Here is a 24,975-nt window from a genome sequence, read left to right as displayed (position 1 = left end):
GTTTCGGGGAGCGATGAATTGAACGCGAGCGTGGTGTAGGATAGTGCAATGTCCAGGTTGCGGTAATCGGGTGGAACGGATGATTCTCCAGTTCAGCCCCTCAGTCAGATTTGAGAATGGTACGACATAGTAAGCTTGAGTTTGGTAGAGCAAGATATGCAGACAGCAACCTGTAGAATGTTCTGCCTTGCTGATGGCGTAGGCGGAGAATTCTCGGACAAATCGGACATCGCCGTGCCACCTCTATAGTACCGCATCATGCAGTTGTGCAATTGCGTGGCTCGTAGGAACGTCGGCGAAGTATAGCGGCGGACCTGGGGCTGACGTGGCTGATGACATTGTCGTAATGGCGAGCACAGGCGTTGCAAGTTTCGTGGAAGCGACGAGGTGAACCGTTTCGCGGCGAAGTGGAGGGATTCCAAAAGTTGCTCAGGGTTGGAGACCTCCGACGACTACGGCTGTAACGGGAAACGTTCCTTCGAAGCTGGGAGGTGGCGGGTTAAACACCCTGTGGTGTGCGTGGTGAGCCGACTACCAGTGAAACGGTGCTTGCGTGCAGCTGTACTTTGCTTCTCTGTGCGGAGCGCATAATTAGGCGCACAGCGCACTAGGCCTGTAAGTTATGGAAGTGGGGTGGGGACCTCCAATGACTACGGCTGGGACGGGCAACGTAACCAGTCGGGCTGTATCAGAAACGGATCGGCAGGTCGTCAGTTGTGCGTCATTCAGATGGATTCTCATAGCGGGGAGGGAAGAGCGGACTGCGGTAAATCACGATCATAGAAGAAGTCATATTGGCGTTAGGCCGATTAAGAAAGGCGTTGGGAATAACCTAGTTAGCGACTTCCTGGCCAAACACGGACTGAAATTAACGATATTGTTGCGGTGAAATTGTCCCAGGTCGTCTCCTGGGGTCAAACGGGATAAGGAAGCTTCGAGTTCGCGATGCACCATGCGTAGAGTTTCGGCGGCTAGCAGCTGAGCACGTTGATTGGAAAAGGTCGGAAAGCTTCTGCTTGAACAGCTCCCAGCTAGTGAGTTCCGCTTTATGTGTTTGAACCAAACACGTGGAGTTCCCTCCATATGGAGAAGAACAATGGCTAGCATAATGTTTTGGTTCACTTGCTGGCACGTTTTTTTTTTCATTCTGAGCCATTTTTCCGCGTCCACGCAATCGAGAGTGGAGAATCCGGCGGCGTCATGTTAACTCTTTCTTTACCACGCCTATTCAATTGAATCATTGGTGAGCAATGCTTTAAATCGCCAATTTCGACATGTTGAACTCTTTTCTGATCCACTTAAGACCATCCACTAGTTGGTAAAGGCGCTGCAATTTCAGAATCAGTTTAAATCTTCGCGCTCCGGGGATGTGATTTTTTACGAGTGTTCTTGCGAAATAATATGCTTGTGTTATAGCGAAAATAGGTATGGCTCTCACTTTTTGGCGCTTTCAAGAAAAAAGCATGACACCCAGGATGACGCCTTGGTGTCATCAAAATTCTGTAACGAAATGGCTCCCAGCAAGTCAAGATTTCAATTATATCGTCGGTTTTGCCGTCCGACAGTGCTTAGCGGTGGTAATTACCCGAAAATGACACCATCTCTTCTCTAGTGAGCTTTGGTTCGGAGTCCGAGTCGATCTGTTACGCCAAAGTGCAGCCGTGATGGTCCGCCGCATGTCCAACATGTGGACCTAGCATTTTCAACCATTTTCCGCGAACTTCGGTAAGGCTTATCTCGTAAAATTCCTGCAAGGGACGCTGCTGGTGCCAGTGTGCAGTTACCCAAAGTCGCTCCCCTGGCGTCGTCCCGCGGGGCTTCGTTGCGAGAAAAGCGTCCTGCACGTAACTATCCTGCACCCGCACTTCAATTTACTGCTTATGAATCGAGTTATGACTCAGAACATGACAGCAAAGCAGATTCAAGCTCTGACGGCGATAATGTTTTGAGTCAACATGGGCCATCCGCAGCTGTTTACCGGCGAGTTTATTTTAATGCCTTGAACGGTCTCCTTCTTTGTGCGTGCTTATCTGCCGATCTTTTCGCACGACCTGAGAGCTCTACTGATTATCTTCAGGGTGCATACTTCGTTTGGTAATGACGTGCTGCCATCGGCAGCAAATAAACTTCGGTTCACGTCAAGAAGGCCGCCCGTAGCACATCTCGGCCCAGCACTACGGATCAGCGCAATAAAGTTTACAACCGGCGCGGGATTTCTTTCCACTCCTCTTCTCCGCAGAGCTGATAAACACAATCTGCAAAAACGCAAACAGATATGCTTCGATGCATGATCTTGTAGATACCAAGCTACGCTGAGAGAAAGATGTAAAGAAAGAGACATATATATCTCGCACCGCAATGTTTTACCATCTTTTATTTAATTCTAGCTCCTCACTTTTTTTGGTTCATTCAGCTAGCCAGTTGGCTTGCCTCTGCACATCGCTCATACCCGCAGAAGTTCACTGACCAAGCATTGGACGAGTTGTTAAGGTAAAGTCGGAAGAATAATGGTAGAATCAAAAGAAAAGTGCAATAAAGAAAGGTTTAAGATTTTAGTGCCAGAAATATTTTGAATGAACAATTTTACAAAGGCTTCAACGTTCGCTTTTAGACGTGATAATCAACACCACCATCGTCTCCGGCTTAGCCTAGCCGCAGCTCGCCAGGCCAGACCGGCCTCCAGAGCCTCGCGCCCGCTTCAAGTCGAGTGGCCCGTCGTCGGCGGGCCCTCAAGTGCCCCGGAAGGCGTCGCAGCTCGAGGTCTGGGTCCGGCGGAGGTGAGCGCGAGCGACAGAGCAGCGTCGCGGTGAAGGCGAGGGCCGCGATGTTGTAGCGATGCCTTTTCCAGATGCTAATGCGTTCCGACGCTTTTCGCGTGCGTGCGTGAGTGGTCGAGAGACGCTCGGCCTCGGCGGTAGCGTCGAACGCGACCACTCACGAACGCACAAAGCTCCGAAATGCATTAGTGTGGTATAGTGTCTCCCTCTGAGAGATCTCGCGTTAACTGTTCAATCATGTTATGGTCTTGTTTGCCTAGATGGCGGACCCCCCCTTCGGTCACGTGCTGGGCATTTGACCAATGAGGTGGTGACATCTGCCAGGGAAGTCTTCGTACAAGAAACGGCCGTTTGCCGGCCCAGTCCTTCGAGTGGCTTGCTCAAGAGCGGGTGTCTTTGTGCCTCCCTCTCTCGCTTCGGCGTCGTCGCCGCGCGCTCTCCGAACGCCGGGCCCCCGCCGCCTGCCGCTGCCGACGCAACAATTAGCATCTGGAAAAGGCGTTGCTAGAAAATCCCAGGTGCCTTCTCTGCACAGCATCGGCAGTCTTCGTAGCCAGACACGCGTTCCGTCAATGGAGGGTAGTACTCTGCAGATCACGAGCCATGCCAGGTGGTCTAACATGGTGAATGAAAAGTCTGCGTGGTCGGTGATGGACGCTGCTCGGACAACCTTCCCCCCGTCAGCCACGACACCGTAAGACAATGGTGAGAGCGTCAGACTCGCTAAATGCCGCGGACTCGCGATGAGCGCCTCTGGGGCGGGGCGCAATTGGGGCCAGTGAGTTTTACATTATTCTTGAAGAACGCGCTGTGTTGCACCGGAACGCTCCGTGCTTCGTGTTCTGCATAGTCTGGCCCAGTGTGGTGCGTGTTATGTCTGTATTTGGAGCTGTTCCTTTGCAACACAGCGCATTTATTTAATGCTCCGGGGTAAAAGATGGAGACAAGAGTACGCAGAGTTGCCCACAGTTTGCGCGAACGAAGCAGGCCAGCCTCATTTAAAGCGTTACAACAATGTTATGGTGTTCGTCAAGTATAACACGATGATACGGCGATAAGGATCCGCAACAGCGCAAACGTTTGTCATACGCTTACTAACAAAGTTACTTGGAAAAAGCCGCGCGTGTTGGCTGCTACAAAAGTTCCCGGGTACTTTGCTGCTCGCGCTCCACTTGCCCGTTCCCACGCGACTAGCATCTTGTTCTCGTTGTCGCATTTCACAGGCGTCGCATAAATTGCTGGAGCCGCAAATAAGTTCAGCGGCAGTTGTTAAAGGTTGTTGTTGGGCTCGCGCTGTCTGTTGTACGACAGGACATCCTCTACATGTAGGAAAGAGTTTTGCGAGGCGTATGGCACTGATGTAACTCTACATGGCCGGAGTTTCTGCTGCCAGTGAAGTGGACGGAGCACCCAGCGCAATGTCTGCGCGTGTGTTCGAACCTACACACAGCGTGGAAGATCGAAGCCGTCATTTATAAATATTCCTTTCGTGAATGTGCTCTTGCTACCACATGCTCTCTGTAGTTCTATGCCATGGTTGAGCAGCAATGAGTAGTTGAGATTCACATGCAGTGGTCTTAACAGCGTGGACACCGTTCCGCTACAAAATAAGTTTTGCTCTTCATTTTAGCGTTCAAATTGCTATATGTAGATACATTGCGTGACTACCTCGTGTGTTGTACTTATAAATGGCTAGTGATAAGAGGGAAACGTATCGTTAATGAATACAAATGCCAATATAAAAGAATATTGTCGCGTATACTTCACGAAACGCAAGCGTCGATGCGTGCAGCCGAGACGAACTTCCTTCGCCTCTTCTTTAGTACCCTTGTTGTGCCATACCATGTGGCAATGTAAACAGCTTTCTGCAAATCTTTCAGATTTTTCGTCATTTCTACTGTCCATGTTCCGAGGGAGCTTTGCTAAATCAACGAATACATGTTTTTAACATTTACATTTTGTGCCGAATGAAGTGTGATCTCTTGGTATCACAGCATCGGAATACAGCGAATGACGTAGTGTGAAATGCACTGGAATTTTTAGTTTCTGGTGTGGACGCGGCGTAGTAGCAGCTGTGAAGCAACAAAAGCAAAGATGTGGCGCGGTGCCATATTGGCCGGTTGCCTGCGCTGAAAAATATCACGTTCTCGTGACGCCTGTGGCAGAAATGATGTTCCACGCCCGCTCCCAGGGTTCTATAAGGAAACGTAAATACCAAAGAAAATGGTCGGGCAAACAGCACCGCGGTAGCTCAATTCATAGAGCATCGCAAGCGAAATGCGAAGGTTGTGGGATCGTCCCCCAGCTGCGGCAAGTTGTTTTTTCATCAACTTTCATTTCCAATAATTTATCGTTTCTTTATTTCATTTATTAAGCACAAGTAATTTCTCCTATAATGTCCTTGGTATTACTGTTTGTTGCCTTCTTATGATATGCGCGCACAAATGTTATTCGAGGAAAGGTGCGATGTTATTATTTGTTATTTTGTCACAGAAACGTGGAACCAAATTATGGGCCGGTGTACGTATCTTGTGGTTCTCAGGGAAATGTGCTGGCAGGGCTAATAATCTGACGATAGAAACTGCGCGACTAGTTTCTATATGAGGTTGAGACTTCTGTATCTAACAGAGTTACATTTTTCCTTTCCGGTTATTTGGGGAGTGTAATGGTAACCCTTAGTTGATTTCTTGCAGGGGACAGTCTTGACACGATTTTGACAAAGTGCATAAGACAAATCAAGAAAGCCATGCGCCAAGAGAGATGTCTGGCCAAGCATCTTTCGACCGGCAAGCCGGTGCCTGATAACTTAAGGGAAAGGACACTAGGCGCAAGACAGAAGGTGGTGCAAAGCTGCCAAGATGTCATAGCATATGCAGGTGAGTTGCATGTTCAGGAGTAATTTGTATGTACTTTGTATAATGCACAGCAGAAAACGTCACCCCAAAATATTACATTTCAAACATTTTTTCTGGCCACGTATGCATAAGCTTTTTAATAGGACACTGAAGTGATTTTTTTATTGTGCACAAGGATATGCGTTCTGAACATTTGATCTTAGCCTGCATTAACGTTGAGTGACAACACCGTAAGAATAGGCTAGGTGGCTGAATGAAGGCCGTCCAGGCTGATAACAGTTGTGCATGTATCGCGTCGCCTTCGGCAGATGGCGCCACACACACAAGGGCCTTTGTTTTCAACGAGAAAAGCAGGGCGAGAGTCATTACGGATGTGAAAAGCGTCAATAAATCGTTTGAATTCGCTTCTTACGTGAAACCTGATGCGTATATTATTGCAGCGTGAGACAGAAACTTGTTTGCGATGAACGAAGCATACGTTTAACGAGACTAAGCGTGCTCCGAGAGCTATGTAGTGCACGCTCTCATCCTTGCCGGTATAGGAGCATGCAGACTCCGTGACGCTGCAGCGAACTGTGGTAATTATTAGTGGCTACAATACCTACCTCACCCACTAAACTTACCATGATGAGATGCCAAAACATCCCCGCGAAAACTAGTTTACGTGTACTGTAACCTAGATGAGCTCGCAATTAAATTATAATGCGCTGCAAAACAGCTTTCCAGTGTGGCTATTCGAAGGCCGCATTTTTTAATAACCGAAGTTTAGTGTTCTTTCTGGTAGAGGTGGTTGTGATGTTAGTATACAGGATGGACTAGCCTTTGTCTGTCGGCATTTTCTCTGCGTGAGTCAGTCATATGGACGACTGTCATCTAAAAACCAGGAACGAGAAAGCAGTAAAGTTTTGTGCAGATTGACATTTATTGGACAAGTACATAGAGCTTGCGATAAACTGAATAATTCGTACAAGCGTTAATGTTCCATAAACAAACTGGACACTGGCACACATTTCACGCACACGGGGAAGTTCATGACGCCCATCATTTAATTCAGCAAATTAAACGTAGATGTTTCACCTACGGATGGTTCGACAGCTTTCGCAGCTCCTGCGACCTATTTTTCTGGCTCAAATTTCTGTTTGCAGAACTGCCTCATTCTCGTGGCTACATAACTGTGTAGCACGCCAGCCATAACTCAAATCTTTGAGCGTTACTACAGGTGGACCTTGGCGAGACTCATTTTCAACGTGACAGTTTCCGAATTGAGGGGGTTTAATCAAGCTGTAAACTGATAAGATGTTTAAAGCTGCAGAAATGTGGGCATAGATGTGTGGTCATTTTGGCCACCAGCCTGTCGGATAATCCCAAAGAAGCGTACCAACACGCCCTGGTTATGTTTTCCTCCTAAAACATATTTGAAACCGCACTCCTTTAGCAGGTATCTTTATAGTTCCAGTGCGGACAAAATAGTCACACGAAGGCCCTCAGCGGTTTGCTCGGTTAGGCAACTTGCTCTTGAGATTTTTCGTGATACGAATTTTTTTCCCATTTATTTAAGCAATGCAACGACGAGGTCAGGACCCTCAAATCTCTGCTGCCGACAGTGATGCTTTCCTTTGGATGGTTTCGGTTGAGAGCATCAAAAAGATTCTTAAACCTTAGTGTGAATTCTACTGTTGCCTTGACATTTTCGAGCCCTTTTGTGCCTCACTTCGAGTAGAACTCCAAGCCTTTCGCTACACTCCAGCTGAACAACTGAGTGGCCAGCTTCACCCGCATTTTTTCGGTCGTTGAAGTGTTGATGTGGGACAGAGTTAATTTGGGGCAAATACCCAAATTTCCCGGCTGTTTAGAATCCTCCATAAAGAGCCTGTCAAAATGTGGCCAGTCAACGCGATCACCATTTACGCACACTTTCGGTGAAAGTCAATGGTTCCAAACGCATTTCATAAGATGGGGTGCGTCAGAGAAGACATATACATTGCGTTTTTCATCAGTAGGTTGGATGAAGTAGTTGCGGGTGCGTTGCAATGCTCCAGTGATTCCGAACTCTTTCCAAATCGCACGGTTCGTACTTGGGCCATCACATACGTCCACGTCGACTAAGGCTCCCGTGTCTTCAAGCAAAAATATTGCTTTTAGGACGTGCTGAGCGAGTCCTCCACTACGGCGTGCCTCATAGTCAAAATGGTTTTGGCACGTAAAACACCACAATGTAATTTATTTTTTTACCGAATGATGCATTGGGCGCGCGCGGACACAAACACGCGCGCACGCACGCACACACAATCCTTCTAAGCACCGCTCTACATATACTATGCAACTGGCTTCCTACGCTTCACACAGACACTTCTTTCCACTTTGACATTCCTAATGCTAATGCAATAAAATGCACTTGTCGAATATTTAGACAGTGCTTCAATACCGATATGCTACCACGAGTTCTAACGAAATCATGGTTTGCAACTGCGAAAATTGCATTCAATTCTTTCCCTACAATACATATATCTTTCCCGTCCGTGCTTCAATAATGAATTCTAACTTACCGAACATACTTCATGGTTTGTAACAGCTGCCGCGAGAGTCTTGTGCAATATCTAATAAAAGTTTACCGGTAATCTGTCAACATGTCTAACAGGCAAGTTTTACCATAACGTTAGCAGTGCTTCCATATGGCTACTGTATTTTTAAAAACATATGAAATATGCCTTTAAAACTTTATTTACTGTTTTTGTGTTTTTCGGGTATGGTTGCCCCCTGACACCCTACACTTCCAGTAATACATTTCTGGTCATGAGACACGACGTGTGAGAAACGATGTCCAAACGTACAATAATTCCATTGTATAGCTCTCTTGATTTTTATAACACGTGAGAATGGTGGTACTGAGTAGGTTTGCCACGCAGAAAGTGAATGTTACTGAAAGATATTTGCTTTTGTTTCCGATGTGTCAGAATCCAGTGACAGAATTGAATCTTTGCTTTTGTAGAAGGCGCGCAAGCGGTTCAAGGGGCGGCGGCGGCAGCAGCTTCATCCGACGAAGAGGATGCTGCAATCTGTGAGTGCTTTCAATATTGCAGCGCTGGAACCGCATTCGTAACTGAATCGTATGCCCTAGCAGCCTGCAGGTTTGATTTGCTGCACAATATGGGTGCAGAAGGAAACTTCATTGCTGTTCCTTCAAATTAGGGTATATAGACGTTCTTCACTTCATCGTATTACATCACCTGAATTCTGATTCTAGGTATACTTGTGGTTAAATCTGGCTGGTTCCGGTCCAGAGCGTAAAGCATGACAGATTGTTTCAATGTCTAAAGCAAAATGTTTTTTATATTACTACTGCTAGATCATCACAGCCAGCCAACTTTTCAGCTGTGCTATGCGGCACCATGAAGGGGTTAAATAACTGTTTGCTTTACATTAATGTACATGACTTCTCTGTTATGACTACTGTTTGCGCTGCAGTTTTTCATCTGATGGTGCATTGAATTCAACTTTGGTGTACCATTGTTCTGATGCAGCAGATAATTTTTATATTCCTGTTTTCAAAAATGCTTGTTGCAATGTGTGACGCTTTACTTGGGTTTATTTATATTTAGTATTTTAAATGTATGTACCTAACACCTCCTTCTTGGGCAGTAAAAAGGGTTGCAGTACTCGAAATTAGAAGACACACAACGCAGTTTGTACAGGATGCAAGGAATAATTGCCCATTCATATCTCGAGGTTTGAAACTATAACGGCCGGCTTTGGGGGACAAAACTGAAATTAAGTAGAATTGACAGTTGGGTGAGTTTGTGCGACAGCGATGTATACAGAGCTGTTCAATGTCAATTTGGAGTTTCATTCCGGGATCGGGGTGGTAAGCCAGTTTTCAAATATTGCGCAGCTGTTGCAAAACATCCCAATAAGGTGACAATGTAAATTAGGGTGCCATGAATATTCGACTAACATATTGTTACGTAGGATGACGCAGACGAAAAGCTATGTACAAATATATTTACAAGGAAAATACGCTGCGCTAGGCCAAGAGGCAACAGCCCGCGCTAGCATCTAATCGTCGTCGTCGTCGTCTTCACACTGCTGGCCTTTCGTGATCGCACATATTGTGCCGTAGCACTACCCCCGGCTGCAAAAGCGCCGTCCCGGAGCGACTAAAGATCGGACTCGGAAGCAGTGTAGTAGGCCTTGAGCCTACTGACGTGTACGACATCACTAGATGCCACAGTAGAGGACGAGGTTGAGCCCACAGGAGCAATTTCGTAAGTCACAGGCGTCACCTGGCGCAGCACGCGGTAGGGCCCTGTGTATCGCGAAAGAAGTTTCTCTGAAAGTCCGACGTGACGAGAGGGCGACCACAGGAGCACGAGCGCACCAGGTGAAAACTGTACGTCACGATGGCGGGCGTTGTACTGACACTGCTGAGTGGTCTGTGAGGCCGTAAGTCGAGCACGGGCAAGCTGGCGTGCATGGTCGGCGAGGGCGATGGCATCGCGCGCATACTCGCTTGTTGAGACCGCAGCAGGAGGAAGTGCCGTGTCTAGGGGCAAGGTAGGTTCGCGACCGTACAGGAGATAAAAGGGAGAAAATCCGGCGGTGTCGTGCCGGGAAGAATTGTACGCAAATGTTACGTAAGGAAGGGCAATGTCCCAGTCGTGGTGGTCCTTGGAAACGTACTTGGCCAGCATATCGGTAAGAGTACGGTTTAACCGCTCTGTCAGGCCATTGGTTTGAGGATGGTGTGAAGTAGTCAGTTTGTGTTGAATGGAGCAGGAACGCACAATGTCAGTGATAACTTTCGAGAGGAAGTTTCGACCACGGTCAGTAAGCAGCTGTCGCGGGGCGCCATGAAGCAAGATAATGTCACGCAAGAGAAAGTCCGCGACGTCAGTGGCGCAGCTGGTAGGGAGAGCCCGAGTGATAGCGTATCGGGTGGCGTAATCAGTCGCGACGGCTACCCATTTGTTCCCAGAGGATGACGTGGGAAAGGGACCGAGCAGGTCTAATCCAACACGAAAGAACGGTTCCACAGGGACGGTGATCGGCTGGAGATGACCGGCAGGTAGCAGCTGAGGTGTCTTCCGACGCTGGCAGGGATCACAGGCAGCAACATAGCGTCGAACGGAGCGAGCGAGACCAGGCCAATAGAAGCGGCGGCGGACGCGGTCGTACGTGCGGGTTACCCCAAGATGTCCTGCAGTGGGTGCGTCATGCATCTCAAAGAGCACAGCCTGTCGTAGATGTTTTGGCACGACAAGAAGAAGATCAGGGCCATCAGGGAGGAAGCTCCTTCGGTACAGAATGCCGCCCTGGAGGACATATCGGCGAACGGATGCGTCGGTAGGTGTAGAGCGCAGACGCTCGATGAGTACTCGCAGCGATAGGTCTCGGTACTGCTCATCGGCGATGTTAGCGAAGGCAGACACAGAGAAAATGCCGTCGGCGGTACTACTGTCGGCGTCGTCAGGCTCGTCTACCGGGTAGCGAGACAGGCAGTCAGCGTCCGTGTGTAGTCGGCCAGATTTGTAGGTGACAGAGAACGAATATTCTTGGAGGCGTAAGGCCCAGCGACCAAGTCTTCCTGAAGGGTCTTTCAACGAGCATAACCAACAAAGCGCGTGATGGTCTGTGACAACGGAAAAGGATCGGCCATATAAGTATGGGCGGAATTTTGCAACCGCCCAAACTAGGGCCAGACACTCACGCTCAGTGATGGAATAGTTGCGCTCCGCGGGTGAGAGGAGCCTGCTGGCGTAAGCGATAACACGGTCGTGGCCACGCTGGCGTTGTGCTAGTACTGCTATAAATTCCGTGACCGCTGGCATCAGTACGGACTTCGGTAGGCGCAGAAGGATCGAAATGGGCCAGAACGGGAGGCGTTGTGAGAATGTCGATTAGATGAGAGAATGCAGAGGCCTCGTTATCGCCCCACTGGAAAGGAGAGTCTTTTTTCAAAAGGTCGGTTAGTGGTCGTGCTATGGCGGCGAAATTCCTCACGAAACGGCGGAAGTACGAACAAAGGCCGATGAAGCTGCGCACATCCTTGACACACGTCGGAACAGGGAAGTGCGTAACAGCATGGATCTTGCCTGGGTCCGGTTGCACTCCGTTCGCGTCAACGAGATGTCCAAGGACGGTAATCTGGCGACGGCCGAATTGGCACTTCGATGCGTTGAGTTGCAGACCGGCTCGCCGAAAAACGTCCAGGACTGCTGAGGGGCGCTCGAGGTGCGTAGCGAACGTTGGGGAGAATACGATAACGTCGTCCAAGTAGCACAAGCACGTGAACCACTTGAAACCGTGAAGAAGGGAGTCCATCATGCGTTCAAAAGTGGCAGGAGCGTTACATAGGCCGAACGGCATCACCTTGAATTGATAAAGACCGTCGGGTGTCACAAAGGCAGTCTTCTCGCGGTCGAGATCGTCCACGGCAATCTGCCAATAGCCGGAGCGAAGGTCAATAGAGGAGAAATAGCGAGCACCGTAGAGGCAGTCAAGGGCGTCATCAATCCGAGGTAGGGGGTACACGTCCTTTTTGGTAACCCTGTTAAGGTGCCGATAATCCACGCAAAAGAGCCATGAGCCATCCTTCTTTTTTACCAGCACAACCGGTGACGCCCAAGGACTACATGACGGTTCAATAATGTTCTTGGCAAGCATTTTGCGAACTTCTGCGTGAATAACTTGACGCTCAGCTGGTGACACTCGATACGGGCGGCGATGAATAGGAGGGGCATCGCCGGTATTAATGCGATGTTTGACAGCTGTAGTTTGGGCTAAAGGACGATCGTTAAAGTCAAAAATATCGTGGTAGGAAAACAGAACGCGGTAGAGTTCACGAGCGTGCTCGGAGGGCAAGTCGGGCGCAATCATTTTCCGTAAGTCAGCGATGGAACAATTTGTCGACTGCGATGGTAGAGAAGTATCGGATGAAGTGTCGTCTACTGCAATGGATGCTACTGAGTGATCCTCGAACGAACAAAGCTGGGCCAAAGACATCCCACGTGGGAGCACTTGTGTCGTCAAGCCAAAGTTGACCACTGGCAGGCAGACGCAATTCGCCGTAATAGATAAAACTGTATGGGGTACTGTGATCCCGCGTGTAAGGAGGACGTCTTGCATAGGAGCCGCGATGTAGTGACCGTCGGGGACTGGTGGGGATGACACTAGGTCAACGTAGGTCAGTGCCGAAGGTGGCAAGCGAACGAAGTCGGCGGAACTGAGGCGACTGGGGTGTGGTTCAGTAGGATCCAGAACAGGCAGGTCAAGGCGGAGAGTACTGGCGGAACAATCGATGAGAGCAGAATGTGCGGAGAGGAAGTCTAAGCCGAGGATGATGTCGTGGGGACAGTGGGCGATGACTGTGAATAGCACGATTGTTGAGCGATCGGCGAAGGAGACGCGGGCGGTACACATACCAATTACGGGGGCTGTTCCGCCATCGGTGACACGGACAACAGGCGTCGTGGCGGGCGTGATAATTTTCTTGAGCCGGTTACGAAGGTCAGCGCTCATTACGGACAAATGCGCCCCAGTGTCTATGAGAGCAGACACGGAAACACCGTCGACGTGCACGTCAAGAAGGTTCAGATGAGTGGGCAAAGTCAGTAGAGGATTTGGCGGCGTAGGGAGCAATGCAGCGTCACCTCGAGGCGCTGCATCGTCTAGTTTTCCGGCTGGGAGCGGCGCCCGAAGGGAGTCGGCGAATAGGAGCGACGGGGCTGGGGAGAGCGAGATTGTCGTCGTTGGGGCGAAGGCGAACGAGAATAGGGGCGGTTCGTTGCAGGAGAATCAGTGTCGGCATTATCGGAGCGTGCGGCATAGGGACGAGAAGGGCCACCTGAGGGGTGAGAGTAGGCAGTATAAGTAGACCGGATCGGGGAACTCCAGCGACTACGACAGTGCCGAGAAATGTGCCCGATTCGATGGCAGTGGAAACAAATAGGCTTGTCGTCAGCAGTGCGCCACTCTGATGGGTTGCGGAAACGTGGTGGGTAAGAAGATGCGGGACGGGGCGAAATCGAAGAAGCCGGGCGAGTATCAGGGCGATGGGCCGGGCGGGTATCAGGGCGATGGGCCGAGCAGATGGTGTGAAGACCCATGTTTTCAAACTCCTGGCGGACAACTGCCTGGATCAGTGAGACCGTGACTGCAGATGTGTTGGTGGGACTGGAGTCGAAGGCAGCCGGATAGGCGGCCTCGATCTCACGCCGGACGATCCTGGTAACATCGGCAGTGTTGTTGGGACGAGGAGCGTCGGCACAGGAAGATGTCGCTGGGGTGTTGGGCAGACGGGCAAACTGCTGGTCAATACGTCGGCTTTTGGCGAGTTCCAGGCGGCGGCACTCTTTTATAACAGCATCCACCGTGGCTACGTTGTTGCAAACGAGCAAGTTGAAGGCGTCATCGGCAATGCCTTTGAGGATGTGGGAAACCTTGTCTGACTCAGGCATGTGGGTGTCAACTTTGCGGCACAGAGCCAAGACGTCCTGAATGTACGTGACATAGGGCTCTGTTGACGTCTGCACACGGCCGGAAAGCGCCTTCTGCGCGGCAAGTTTTTGACCGTAGGGGTTGCCGAACAAGTCTCGAAGCTGTGTCTTAAGTGAATCCCAACTGGTGAGCTCATCTTCGTGCGTGCGATACCAAACTCGAGGTGTGCCACCGAGGTAAAAGACTACGTTGGCGAGCATAATAGTAGGGTCCCACCGGTTATTGCGGCTGACGTGTTCATAGAGGCTGATCCAGTCATCGACGTCTTCCCCATCGTGGCCCGAGAATACGCCAGGATCACGGGTAGCGGGGAGATTGATGTAGGTCGTCGAAGGGGCAGCAGGTGTCGGAGCCGGCGGAGTCGGGTTGTCGTCGCCGGGAGCCATGAAGGAAGGCTCGACGTACCGTCCACTGCGAAGCTCCGTGACGAGGTACAGGGAACGTCCACCTCCACCAGATATGTTACGTAGGATGACGCAGACGAAAAGCTATGTACAAATATATTTACAAGGAAAATACGCTGCGCTAGGCCAAGAGGCAACAGCCCGCGCTAGCATCTAATCGTCGTCGTCGTCTTCACACTGCTGGCCTTTCGTGATCGCACATATTGTGCCGTAGCAATATGAATGCAACGATAGGGTTGTCACAATAAGACCTCTCATATATATGGCATAAGAACATGCATTACTTGTTGCGCTTAGTGCATTGACACGTCTTTCAGGGTATGCTGCGCGTGTCAGTACATTGTCGAGTTGGTTGTTGTGTTCTTGTTTCAACAGACTTATGCACAATGTGTCTTTTGTGAACATAATTGAAATTTACCCACAAAATTCACTTTGTCGCGCGTAGTCGCATTACAGTGTCAGAAAATAGGCGCTACGCAATCGTATAAGCGTAAACTCGCCATGTCAGAAAAGTTGCGCCGGGCAAGAGTTCAGATGCTCCCAACGTTATTGGGTTCCTGTGGATTTCGTGCGCTATGATAACGTGCGTTATTTTGGGAGTTAAAGTTTAGTACCATTGACGACGCTAAGATATAGCGTTGTAGAGCATAGCGGCATCCATGGCTCGCGCTTCAGCGTGAATTATCATGATTGCTACGCTTTCACTCGCGTTGATCCCTAGTAACTATCGTAATTAGCCTTCGCTTTCTCTAAACTCACTTGAAAGTTATGAGCTTAGGACGCGTCCAATTTCTGAGATCGTTCGGCGACTGTGGTGCCCATATATGCCTAACGAGACGATTCCGCATAGCAACAGCAGGATTGTAGCGAATGAATCGTCTTGGCTCGAATACGTTTGGCCGAAGGCACCAGACGGCGCCCTCTTATATAACGTCTTCTTTACGTTTGCGGTTCCGTACGGTAAACTAAATAACCTGAAAGGACGCACGCCGTAACGTCCCGCAATGGTGCTTACCTTTAACGTACGTAAGGCGACAAACGCTATTCTGAAATTCTCTAATATCAGAAAATATGCGCCGGTCAAGTGTGCAGATAGACCAATATTTGTTTAATGTTTTGCTATCTTTTATTTACTTGTCTACAATGCTTATATCTCGTGTCAGCGGAGCAACAGGCTTTGGCGCTAGTAGTATTGACGGTTTTCAGTATCTATATACGTATAGGTGTTTATGTATACAGTAATAAAAATAGTATTTTCCTATTTCTGTTGTTGCTTTTTTCAGCCTAGGTCTACCAAGGAGCACGTTCGAGAACTCGGCCCCACAGTAAGTGCTCGCCACAAATGATAACATTGCTGTGATAACAAAACCGTAGGCATGGTGACGTGGACAGGCCGACAGCAGTTGCGAAAATCACTCAAAAAGCGTTTATATCTCGACGCTACCAGCGCACGGGTGAGCGTCTCTCGACGAAGGCGCGTCGGAGCGCGCTGGCTGCTTCCGGATACATTGGCTGCGCCGTTGCGTCGAACCATCGGTCGAACTATAGACGCTCTTGTTCTCAGCCATTGTTTCATACAACTATCAAGGTAAATATACCTGGTAGCGAAGCTGAGCCCATACGTTCAAAACATGGCGGTCCATCGCCGGTTCTTGAGGCTTAGCACCATCTGTATGTGGTGGGAACACTTCCGGCGGAAGAAAAAATAACGTGACGCCGTGTCCGTTAAAAGCAGAAGTGACGTCATTTTGTTTTCGAAAGCGCTAAATTTGTTTTGTTGTTCTTCCTCTGGAGCTATATATTCAAATGCCCCGTCATTCGACTTGATGGGCGGTTAGAGCTTTCAGCGTGGAAAGCGATGCAGGAAAAGGCCAGCCGTACGGTTGTCGAAATCGCATCCCTGCACAGAACATACTTTCTTTGGAGGCCGACGAAAGCTTTAGGTGTAGAGTGCTGATCCTATTGTCGGATGCTAGCCCGTCGGCCAGCGCAGTCGCACGAAAACAACTACACAATTATCTGGCGGTCGTAACTCACTACTTTTGACTGAGCAGGTTAAGAAGCAATGAAACTACCCGCGTCACCAAATTCAGACAAACTTCGTCAAGGAAGAAAGCTCAAATTGTGAGGGGGGCTTATTTCAACAGGTGATACGAGTGCGCCTTTCTGCCCATTTCAAGACGTGCATTGCACTGCGAGTGATAGTGGCGTCAACGCCCCCTGTAGCGATGGGCGCTGAAAAGAAATGCATTTATTAATAATAATAAAATTAAACGTATTTTCTTAACTCATTACGAATATATAAAATTGACTAGGAATTTTATTTTCGTTGAATGAATCTAACTGTGTCTCGTTTAAAATAAAGAACGCTGTTTTCTTTCCTAATGTTTGTTCCTTCCAAACATAGTCGCGCTTCAATCGCTGCGGCGGGGTGGAGGAGTTGTGAGCGAGAGCCAAATACATCTTTTTCATGATGTATGAAGGATGGCTTGGGATAAAACGAGTGCTACATATTAATCGGACGGCTTTTCAATACCGAAGATATCCCGTCAGTTGGCGGCAAGGGCTGATGGGTCTACTGCCGTGATGCCTGGCTCGTTTGTGCGCCTGGGCCTTTGGGCTGCCACCTAGCCCTGTTACGTAGATTCCTTCATACCAATTAGATATTGAACCTTGGTATTAGCTGCACATACCCACCTTGGGAAACTGGGCAATAACGTTGTAGTTCAATATAGATGTAAGAAAGAAAAATGAATGCGAATGTAAACAAAATTTACATGCTTGAGAAATAATAAGATTATGGTTAAGGATGTCTTTAGATTGTAGATAGAAATGAAAGCAAAAATACGTCGAGTCGAAATTAAATTTCTAGACAGATAAATACACCTTCATTTTTGAAATAATATTCGAAATCATGTTGACGTTGAAGTAGTGCCCATATTTGCGTCGCTAACCTTCCTGTCGCTGTGCAAAGTGTCGATTCCCCCGCAGATAGCTAGGTTTAAACATTTAGGTTATAAGGTTATATAAGAAGGTGGATAAGAGTTTCTGGGGGTTCGTTTTTGCATATTGGAATATTTTTGACAAACAACTACAAAATGGCATTTCATATTCCCCACAAGAAAAGCTGTGCGGTTATTGGAACAGACCAGCCATGTGTATATGAAACTTTAGAAACGAAATTTGTCAACGTAGCCTAGTGATTGCGACTTCTAGTGTTCGTGTTTGACAGAGTTTACTGTTCCGGTTATGTGACAATTGCTCAAAATTTGGGGAGTTTATTAAAGAGGAGGCTTAAAATTCGCAAAGCACCTCTTGCCGCTTAAATCTAATCCCTATGAAGAAAGCTATTGCGGTTCGAATTCGATTCAGCGACGCGCCCTGCGAATCTTCAAATTTCATCTTCCTTCAAATCAATAACACGAGTCATATGTGGTGATGCAACTTCATGCGGGATCACAGGCTCAAATGTTGCACTTCTATTAGAGATTCCGCAAGGAACGTAGAGTAACATGGGCGTAGGTCTGCAACTGCGTTTCTTTGCTTTGTTTCAGCGCGCGGTCGGCCATCTCGCAGGAGCGCCAAAGACGAAGCAGTTGGATAGGCGTGCGCACGTACCCCGCGCAGCACCCGCATTCGAGGCTCGTGAACCAGCCAACGGCCTATTTTCCAGCCTGGAAGGTAAGCGAACGGACGCACTTTTCTGTCCTCCGCCTTTCTCTTGGGGAATCTCGATCCCTGGCCCCTTGTTGCAGGCCTAACAGCCTGCCGACACCGCCTTACGCCGTCAGAAAGGAGAGGCGCCGGGCAAGCGTTCCGAAAGGCTAGCTTTCATTTTTCTCCTTTGCACTAATTTATAGGAATCTCTATCCCTGGCCCCTTGTAGCAGGCCTAACAGCCTGCCGACACCGCCTTACGGCGTCAGAAAGGAGAGGCGCCGGGTAAGCGTTCTGATAGGCTAGCTTTCATTTGTCTCCTTTGCACTAATTTATAGGAATCTCCATCCCTGGCCCCTTGTAGCAGGCCTAACCGTTCCCCGCCTTACGGTGTCAGAAAGGAGAGGCGCCGGGCAAGCGTTCCGATAGGCTAGCTTTCATTTTTCTCCTTTGCACTAATTTATAGGAATCTCCATCCCTGGCCCCTTGTAGCAGGCCTAACAGCCTGCCGACACCGCCTTACGGTGTCAGGAGAGGCGCCGGGCAAGCGTTCCGATAGGCTAGCTTTCATTTTTCTCCTTTGCACTAACTTATGGCATCTTTAGCTGGTCGTTTCAGAGCGCGATCGCGTTGCGTTCAGCTTTTCGTTCTCAGGCTTGGAGCGCTCTCGGGAACTTCCGAGCCCTGGGGGGTGTGTTCTGTAAGTATCCACCTAGTAGGCATGCCCATTTCGTCGTCTGATGCTGAAGTGCTGCTTGGCTGGAGTCATGATTGGCTGGGGGCGCCTGTCTCCTTCCGGCGTGTACACCAGTCCAGCCAATCATAACTTGAGCTGTAGACGAAATGGACGTGTCTACTACGTGTACACTTGCAGCATACACCTCCTGGCGTCGAAGTCGTCGAGATTTCGCCACGTCTTCGGAACACAGCGTCGCCGCTGTTGGCAACGGCTGACCGTAACCGTTCCCTTCTAGCGTCTCGCGTTCGCCATTAGGCAGTGCTGATAGCTATGGTTATAATATTATAGGTAGAATCAGATGGTTGTTTTTTTAATGTGTTTTCGCATCTGCCATTGCATCCTCTCAGAGCGAATTACACGTTCGGCTTCCGTACTTGTCATCGGCCTGTGTTCCAGGAACATTGAATCTGCCCGACTCGTAGGTTGAAGGCAACCAGTTGAATATACCTTAAGGCTCGGCGCTTACGCTTCCGACTGGCATGGCATGGACTATCGGGATTAGGGGCCATGTTTTCTAAAAATTAGGAAAAAGGGGTGCGCTTTTTTTAGCACTTAGCTACATTTTGGTGGATGTCTCATTTTTCATTTATTGACTTCTCTCCACCTTGCGGGTTTCCACAGAAATATTAAGTCGCTCTTGCCTTTGCTTCGACTTGATAAATTAGACTTTGCCTTACCGTCTGCTAGCCGCCTGGTTACCTCTGATAGAGCGGTTGCTCCGGAAATGCGGTGGTTCCAGGTTCGAGTTCAGACTAGAACGAATGTTTCTTCAACTGCGAGACTTTTCTTCGAGGAACCCGTATGGCCTTCCTTTTTAGCACTTAGCTACGTTTGGGTGGATGTTCCACTTCCCTTTACTTCTCTCCACCTTGCGGGATTCTGCAAAAATACTACGTCACTCTTGCCTTCGCTTCGAGTTCATAAATTTGATTTCACCCTGCCACCTGTTTGCAGCCTGGTTAGCTCGCATGGTAGAGCGGTTGCCCCTGAAAGGCGGTGGTCCCGGGTTTGAGTCCGGGAACATGACGAAAAGCCCAACGCAACGCGATCGCGCTTCGAAACGACCAGCCAAAGATGCCATAAATTAGTGCAAAGGAGAAAAATGAAAGCTAGCCTATCGGAACGCTTGCCCGGCGCCTCTCCTTTCTGACACCCTAAGGCGGTGTCGGCAGGCTGTTAGGCCTGTTGCAAGGCGCCAGGGATCGAGATTCCATTGCTAGGCGTTTGTTTCGAAGCAGTTGTTTCTTTTGAGGAACCCGTATGAGCATCTTTCGTAGCACTTAGCTACGTTTGGGTGGATGTATGATTTTCCCTTTAATTACTTTTCTCCACCTTAGACCTTGCCGCGGAACTAGTACGTCACTCTTGCCTTAGCTTCGAGTTGACATTGCCCTACCATCTGCTAGCCGCCTGGTTACCTCAGAGGGTAGAGCGGCTGCCCAGGAAAGGCGGTGGCCCCGGGTTCACTTCCCTTACCAGGACAAATTTTTCTTCAACTGCTAGGCTTTTTTTTCGAGGAGCCTTTATGGGCTTCCGTTGTAGCACTTATCAGCTGCCTGCGCTTGGGTGGATGTATAATTTTTCCTTTAATAGTTTCTTATGATTACTTCACCTTTGGCTTTTTTCTGCGATTCGCTTTTGGCTGAAACATTTCAGTAACGTCATGGCTCCGCTGTTAATGCCGCAAATGGAATGTCTGAGATGATGGAAATGTTATGTAGGAAAGTAGTGTCCTTTGTTGGTGAATGTTGCGATGATCAGACGGCAAGCTTATAATGCGTTTCCATCCCAAAGGTTCTTCAGGCGCTTTCCGGGGCTCTGTATCTATATATCTTTTTGTATCGAACCGCTGTGCCGCTAACCTTGGTCACTGTGCAGTATATGGTCCAAGTGTTAGAAAATCGGGCTATTGTGTTGACCGAAAAAGGTTCGAAACGAACCATCGGAGCAATTTGAGCCACTGAGTGTTATGTTGCAAGGTGCTCTTCAAGAACCTCTTTCCTATCTATAGCGGTCATTATATGTTACGGGATAGGGTACGTAGTGCTCCTTAAAGGGCCCCTCACCAGGTCTGGCCATCTTTAGCTGACAAACGCCGGGCACACAATGCGCGCTAACGATCGTGTCTAAGTATCACGTTGCTACGCGCGGCGTAAAGATGTGATATTTCAAACCGAACGCCGTCTTCCCGGCCGCCGCGCTCCAAGCCGGAGGTTGACGTACGCTTGCTACCGCGCCTACATACACGTATCCGTGCTTTGACGTCGCTCGGGGTGGCCGGTGACTTCGAGAATTATTCAAGGCAACATCTGTTATTTGTGCAATATGTCGCTAGAATAGACGAACTAAAGCTTAGAGCAATAACAAAACACAAATGACATATCTGCGTGTTTTCGTTTTACTTCACACCGCAGCAAGGGAGATGTACTTCCGTTTTGTCTGCTTCTTCCCACGTCGTGCGGTCGCGTGTCCACACGACACAATCAATGAAGGGGGCTAGTTTGTGAACGTTCATGGTTATATTGCGCTTAGTTTTACACTGTCGATATGAAGTGAAAGACAGGGCATGGACATACGTAGCGCAACGTATGTCCACGACCTGTCCTTCACTTAATGTCGTCCGTGTAAAACTAAGCGCAACATAACAACGAACAGAAAACAAAAGTATATCGTTTTCTAACCTGTTCCAGCGTTCGATCATGCTCTATGAACCGCTTGCGCCTGCCCGAGTATTCGGGCAACACTCACTTATACAACGACTCTGAGGAAGTATATTGTGGGAGGCCACCTAGTGGACTGTCCATTTCGGCCGCTGCCGATTGACTGGGGCCGCTCCTTTCTTCCTCGCTCGTACAGCTGCATCCAATCAACAGCGGCCTAAATTTGACAGTCCACTAGGTGGACTCCCACAGAATACCCCCACAGGTGTCCTCGTGCGCGGCGTGCAAGATCGTGCCCTGTGCTAAACGAGACAATCAGAACAGCTCGCGCGCGACGTCGTCAGCGGATGTGCGCCGCGCAGCAAAAAAAAAAAAGAAAAGGGAAAAAAATGAAGGCGGGGCCCGTGACGTATGCGCTACGCGATCCTCGAGCTGTGGTGTGGGAGAACGTAGAGAAGGAATCTTACTGAGGAAGGCGAGAAGGTGCAAGTGCAAAGAGTGTCTCTTGGCAATGGCTCTCGCCTCCTGAAACCATCGGTTCGCGGTACTGAAATATTTCTATCTCGGCTAAAAATGAGCCAATCTGAAAATTTCTTGCGGCAGAACGCTCCCTAGAGAGCTCGTTGCAACGTCCAGCTTATAACAGATATTTGAATGTGCCGGGGTGAGGGTCAATTTAATGTAACTCTTTGACGCTGACTTGAAGCACTGGATAGGTGCTTCTCTTTATGGGCCGCTTTGATGCCGCAGTGTCTCACTGGGTATGTCAGCTGGTAAAGACCTCTTTTCAATTTAATTTAATGTTAATTTAGTGAAAACGTGTGTTGGCAGCCACCAATCCGGGCATAGCTTCCTTTGCGGTTGTCGTGCAAAATGTAATCAATGCAACATACTATGGTGCTATGGTTACGAGTGTGCACGTGATTACGAGGCATTTCGCATCATCAAAAAAGGTTGCATCGGTGAGTTTGCCTGCGATATCTCTCCTCACCTAGGAACTCGTGTACGTTGCACTTGGATGATGGCAAACATTTGTTTGTGGTCTTTTTTTATTCTTCGTCATGGCTATTTTCCTGAAGTCGTCTACGTTTAGAGAAAGAACAAATAATTATTTAGTTTGCGGACAGCCGACAGCGCAAATTGGGAAAGGACGATAGGAGAGGGTGGTGGACGGTGTTGCATATGCAAGCAAGAGACGCCGCGAACACGCACAGTGAGCAAGCGCTGCGGCGTTGAAGCACAAGCGGGAATGTAAGTGTTGATACAACGTTCGTACACCTAATAAGCTGAGCTTCGACAAGTATGTGTCAGCATGCGCCCCACACAATTATTGCCACTGCTTTGTGCAAACCTATTCGTACCGAAAATATCGTGCAGCAACTACGAACAAAACTCATATTTTAGGACCTAACTCGTTGCAAGCGCTCCTTATATTTTGTTTTAGCATCACTACTAGTATAGTGTTTCAGAAGACACACATTGTGGAAATTTTCGCACGCACTGGCTCGCCATGTCCTTCAGAGACCAGACGCAGGATTCTGGTTTGCGGTGCTAGGTCGCGCCCAGTGTTCGCAGGGTAGCGCGGAAGGGAAACGTCGTTGCTGTAGGCACCACTCGTATAGAATTAGTCACGATGCATTTTGTCGCCTTATTGCCGAATTTTTATTTCGTGATATCAATCTCGCATGAACACTGGACGTTGATGTTCAGCTGCCCTACTACCGCTGCCCTGCTGCCCTCTTCGAACCATCAAGCAGCTTTTCGGAACCGCGAGCATCCTCCACCTGACAGCCGTAAGTCGTGTTGATTTGCTGACCACACACACACACACACACACACACACACACACACACACACACACACACACACACACACACACACACACACACACACACACACACACACACACACACACACACACACACACACACACACACACACACACACACACACACACACACACACACACACACACACACACACACACACACACACACACACACACACACACACACACACACACACACACACACACACACACACACACACACACACACACACACACACACACACACACACACACACACACACACACACACACACACACACACACACACACACACACACACACACACACACACACACACACACACACACACACACACACACACACACACACACACACACACACACACACACACACACACACACACACACACACACACACACACACACACACACACACACACACACACACACACACACACACACACACAAACACACACACACACACACACACACACACACACACACACACACACACACAGACACACACACACACACACACACACACAAACACACACATATATATATATATATATATATTTATGTCGGTATGTATATATGTATGTATGTATGTATGTATGAAGAAGTTGATTGCACCCTTTTAACAAGAGAAAGCCACAAGTAGCATTGCGATATAATTTGCTTTGAACTGCACGCTTACGACGGCTTGACTGCAATGGGCTCATTTCAAATATTAGCTACATTGAAATGATTTGCGTCGTGTTTCCAATGAGGAATGTCTGAGATGATGGAAATGTTATGTAGGAAAGTAGTGTCCTTTGTTGGTGAATGTTGCGATGATCAGACGGCAAGCTTATAATGCGTTTCCATTCCAAAGGTTCTTCACGCGCTTTCCGGGGCTCTGTATCTATATATCTGTTTGTACCGAACCGCTGTGCCGCTAACCTTGGTCACTGTGCAGTATATGGTCCAAGTGTTAGAAAATCGGGCTATTGTGTTGACCGAAAAAGGTTCGAAACGAACCATCGGAACAATTTGAGCCACTGAGTATTATGTTGCAAGGTGCTCTTCAAGAACCTCTTTCCTATCTATAGCGGTCATTATATGTTACGGGATAGGGTATGTAGTGCTCCTTAAAGGGCCCCTCACCAGGTCTGGCCATCTTTAGCTGACAAACGCCGGGCACACAATGCGCGCTAACGATCGTGTCTGCTAAGTATTACGTTGCTACGCGCGGCGTAAAGATCTGATATTTCAAACCGAACGCCGTCTTCCCGGCCGCCGCGCTCCAAGCCGGAGGTTGACGTACGCTTGCTACCGCGCATACATACACGTATCCGTGCTTTGACGTCGCTCGGGGTGACCGGTGACTTCGAGAATCATTCAAGGCAACATCTGTTATTTGTGCAATATGTCGCTAGAATAGACGAACTAAAGCTTAGAGCAATAACAAAACACAAATGAGATATCTGCGTGTTTTCGTTTTACTTCACACCGCAGCAAGGGAGATGTACTTCCGTTTTGTCTGCTTCTTCCCACGTCGTGCGGTCGCGTGTCCAGACGACACAATCAATGAAGGGGGCTA

General features: G+C 48.7%; 1 protein-coding gene across 8 annotated transcripts in view; it reads left to right on the top strand.

The window, feature by feature from the left end:
* The window catches only part of LOC139061313 (uncharacterized), a 413,371-nt gene that overhangs the window by 4,364 nt on the left and 384,032 nt on the right, over positions 1–24,975 (top strand). For 3 of the 8 annotated variants that reach the window (XM_070541143.1, XM_070541145.1, XM_070541146.1), the window contains exons 2-8: positions 2,648–2,777; positions 3,038–3,482; positions 5,471–5,653; positions 8,622–8,690; positions 15,813–15,854; positions 18,084–18,210; positions 23,295–23,377. In XM_070541143.1, the coding sequence (XP_070397244.1) occupies positions 5,648–5,653; positions 8,622–8,690; positions 15,813–15,854; positions 18,084–18,210; positions 23,295–23,377 (327 nt within the window). In that variant the 5' untranslated portion in view covers positions 2,648–2,777; positions 3,038–3,482; positions 5,471–5,647. Of the gene's footprint in view, positions 1–2,647; positions 2,778–3,037; positions 3,483–5,470; positions 5,654–8,621; positions 8,691–15,812; positions 15,855–18,083; positions 18,211–23,294; positions 23,378–24,975 lie in introns of those variants that run through there. The other 5 variants (XM_070541142.1, XM_070541148.1, XM_070541147.1 and 2 more) reach the window with 5 other exon arrangements.

Source organism: Dermacentor albipictus, chromosome 6, assembly GCF_038994185.2.
Source record: "Dermacentor albipictus isolate Rhodes 1998 colony chromosome 6, USDA_Dalb.pri_finalv2, whole genome shotgun sequence".
Classification (NCBI taxonomy): Eukaryota; Metazoa; Arthropoda; class Arachnida; order Ixodida; family Ixodidae; genus Dermacentor; species Dermacentor albipictus.
The sequence above is the reverse complement of the archived record's forward strand: the minus strand, read 5'-3'. Positions and strand labels throughout refer to the sequence as shown.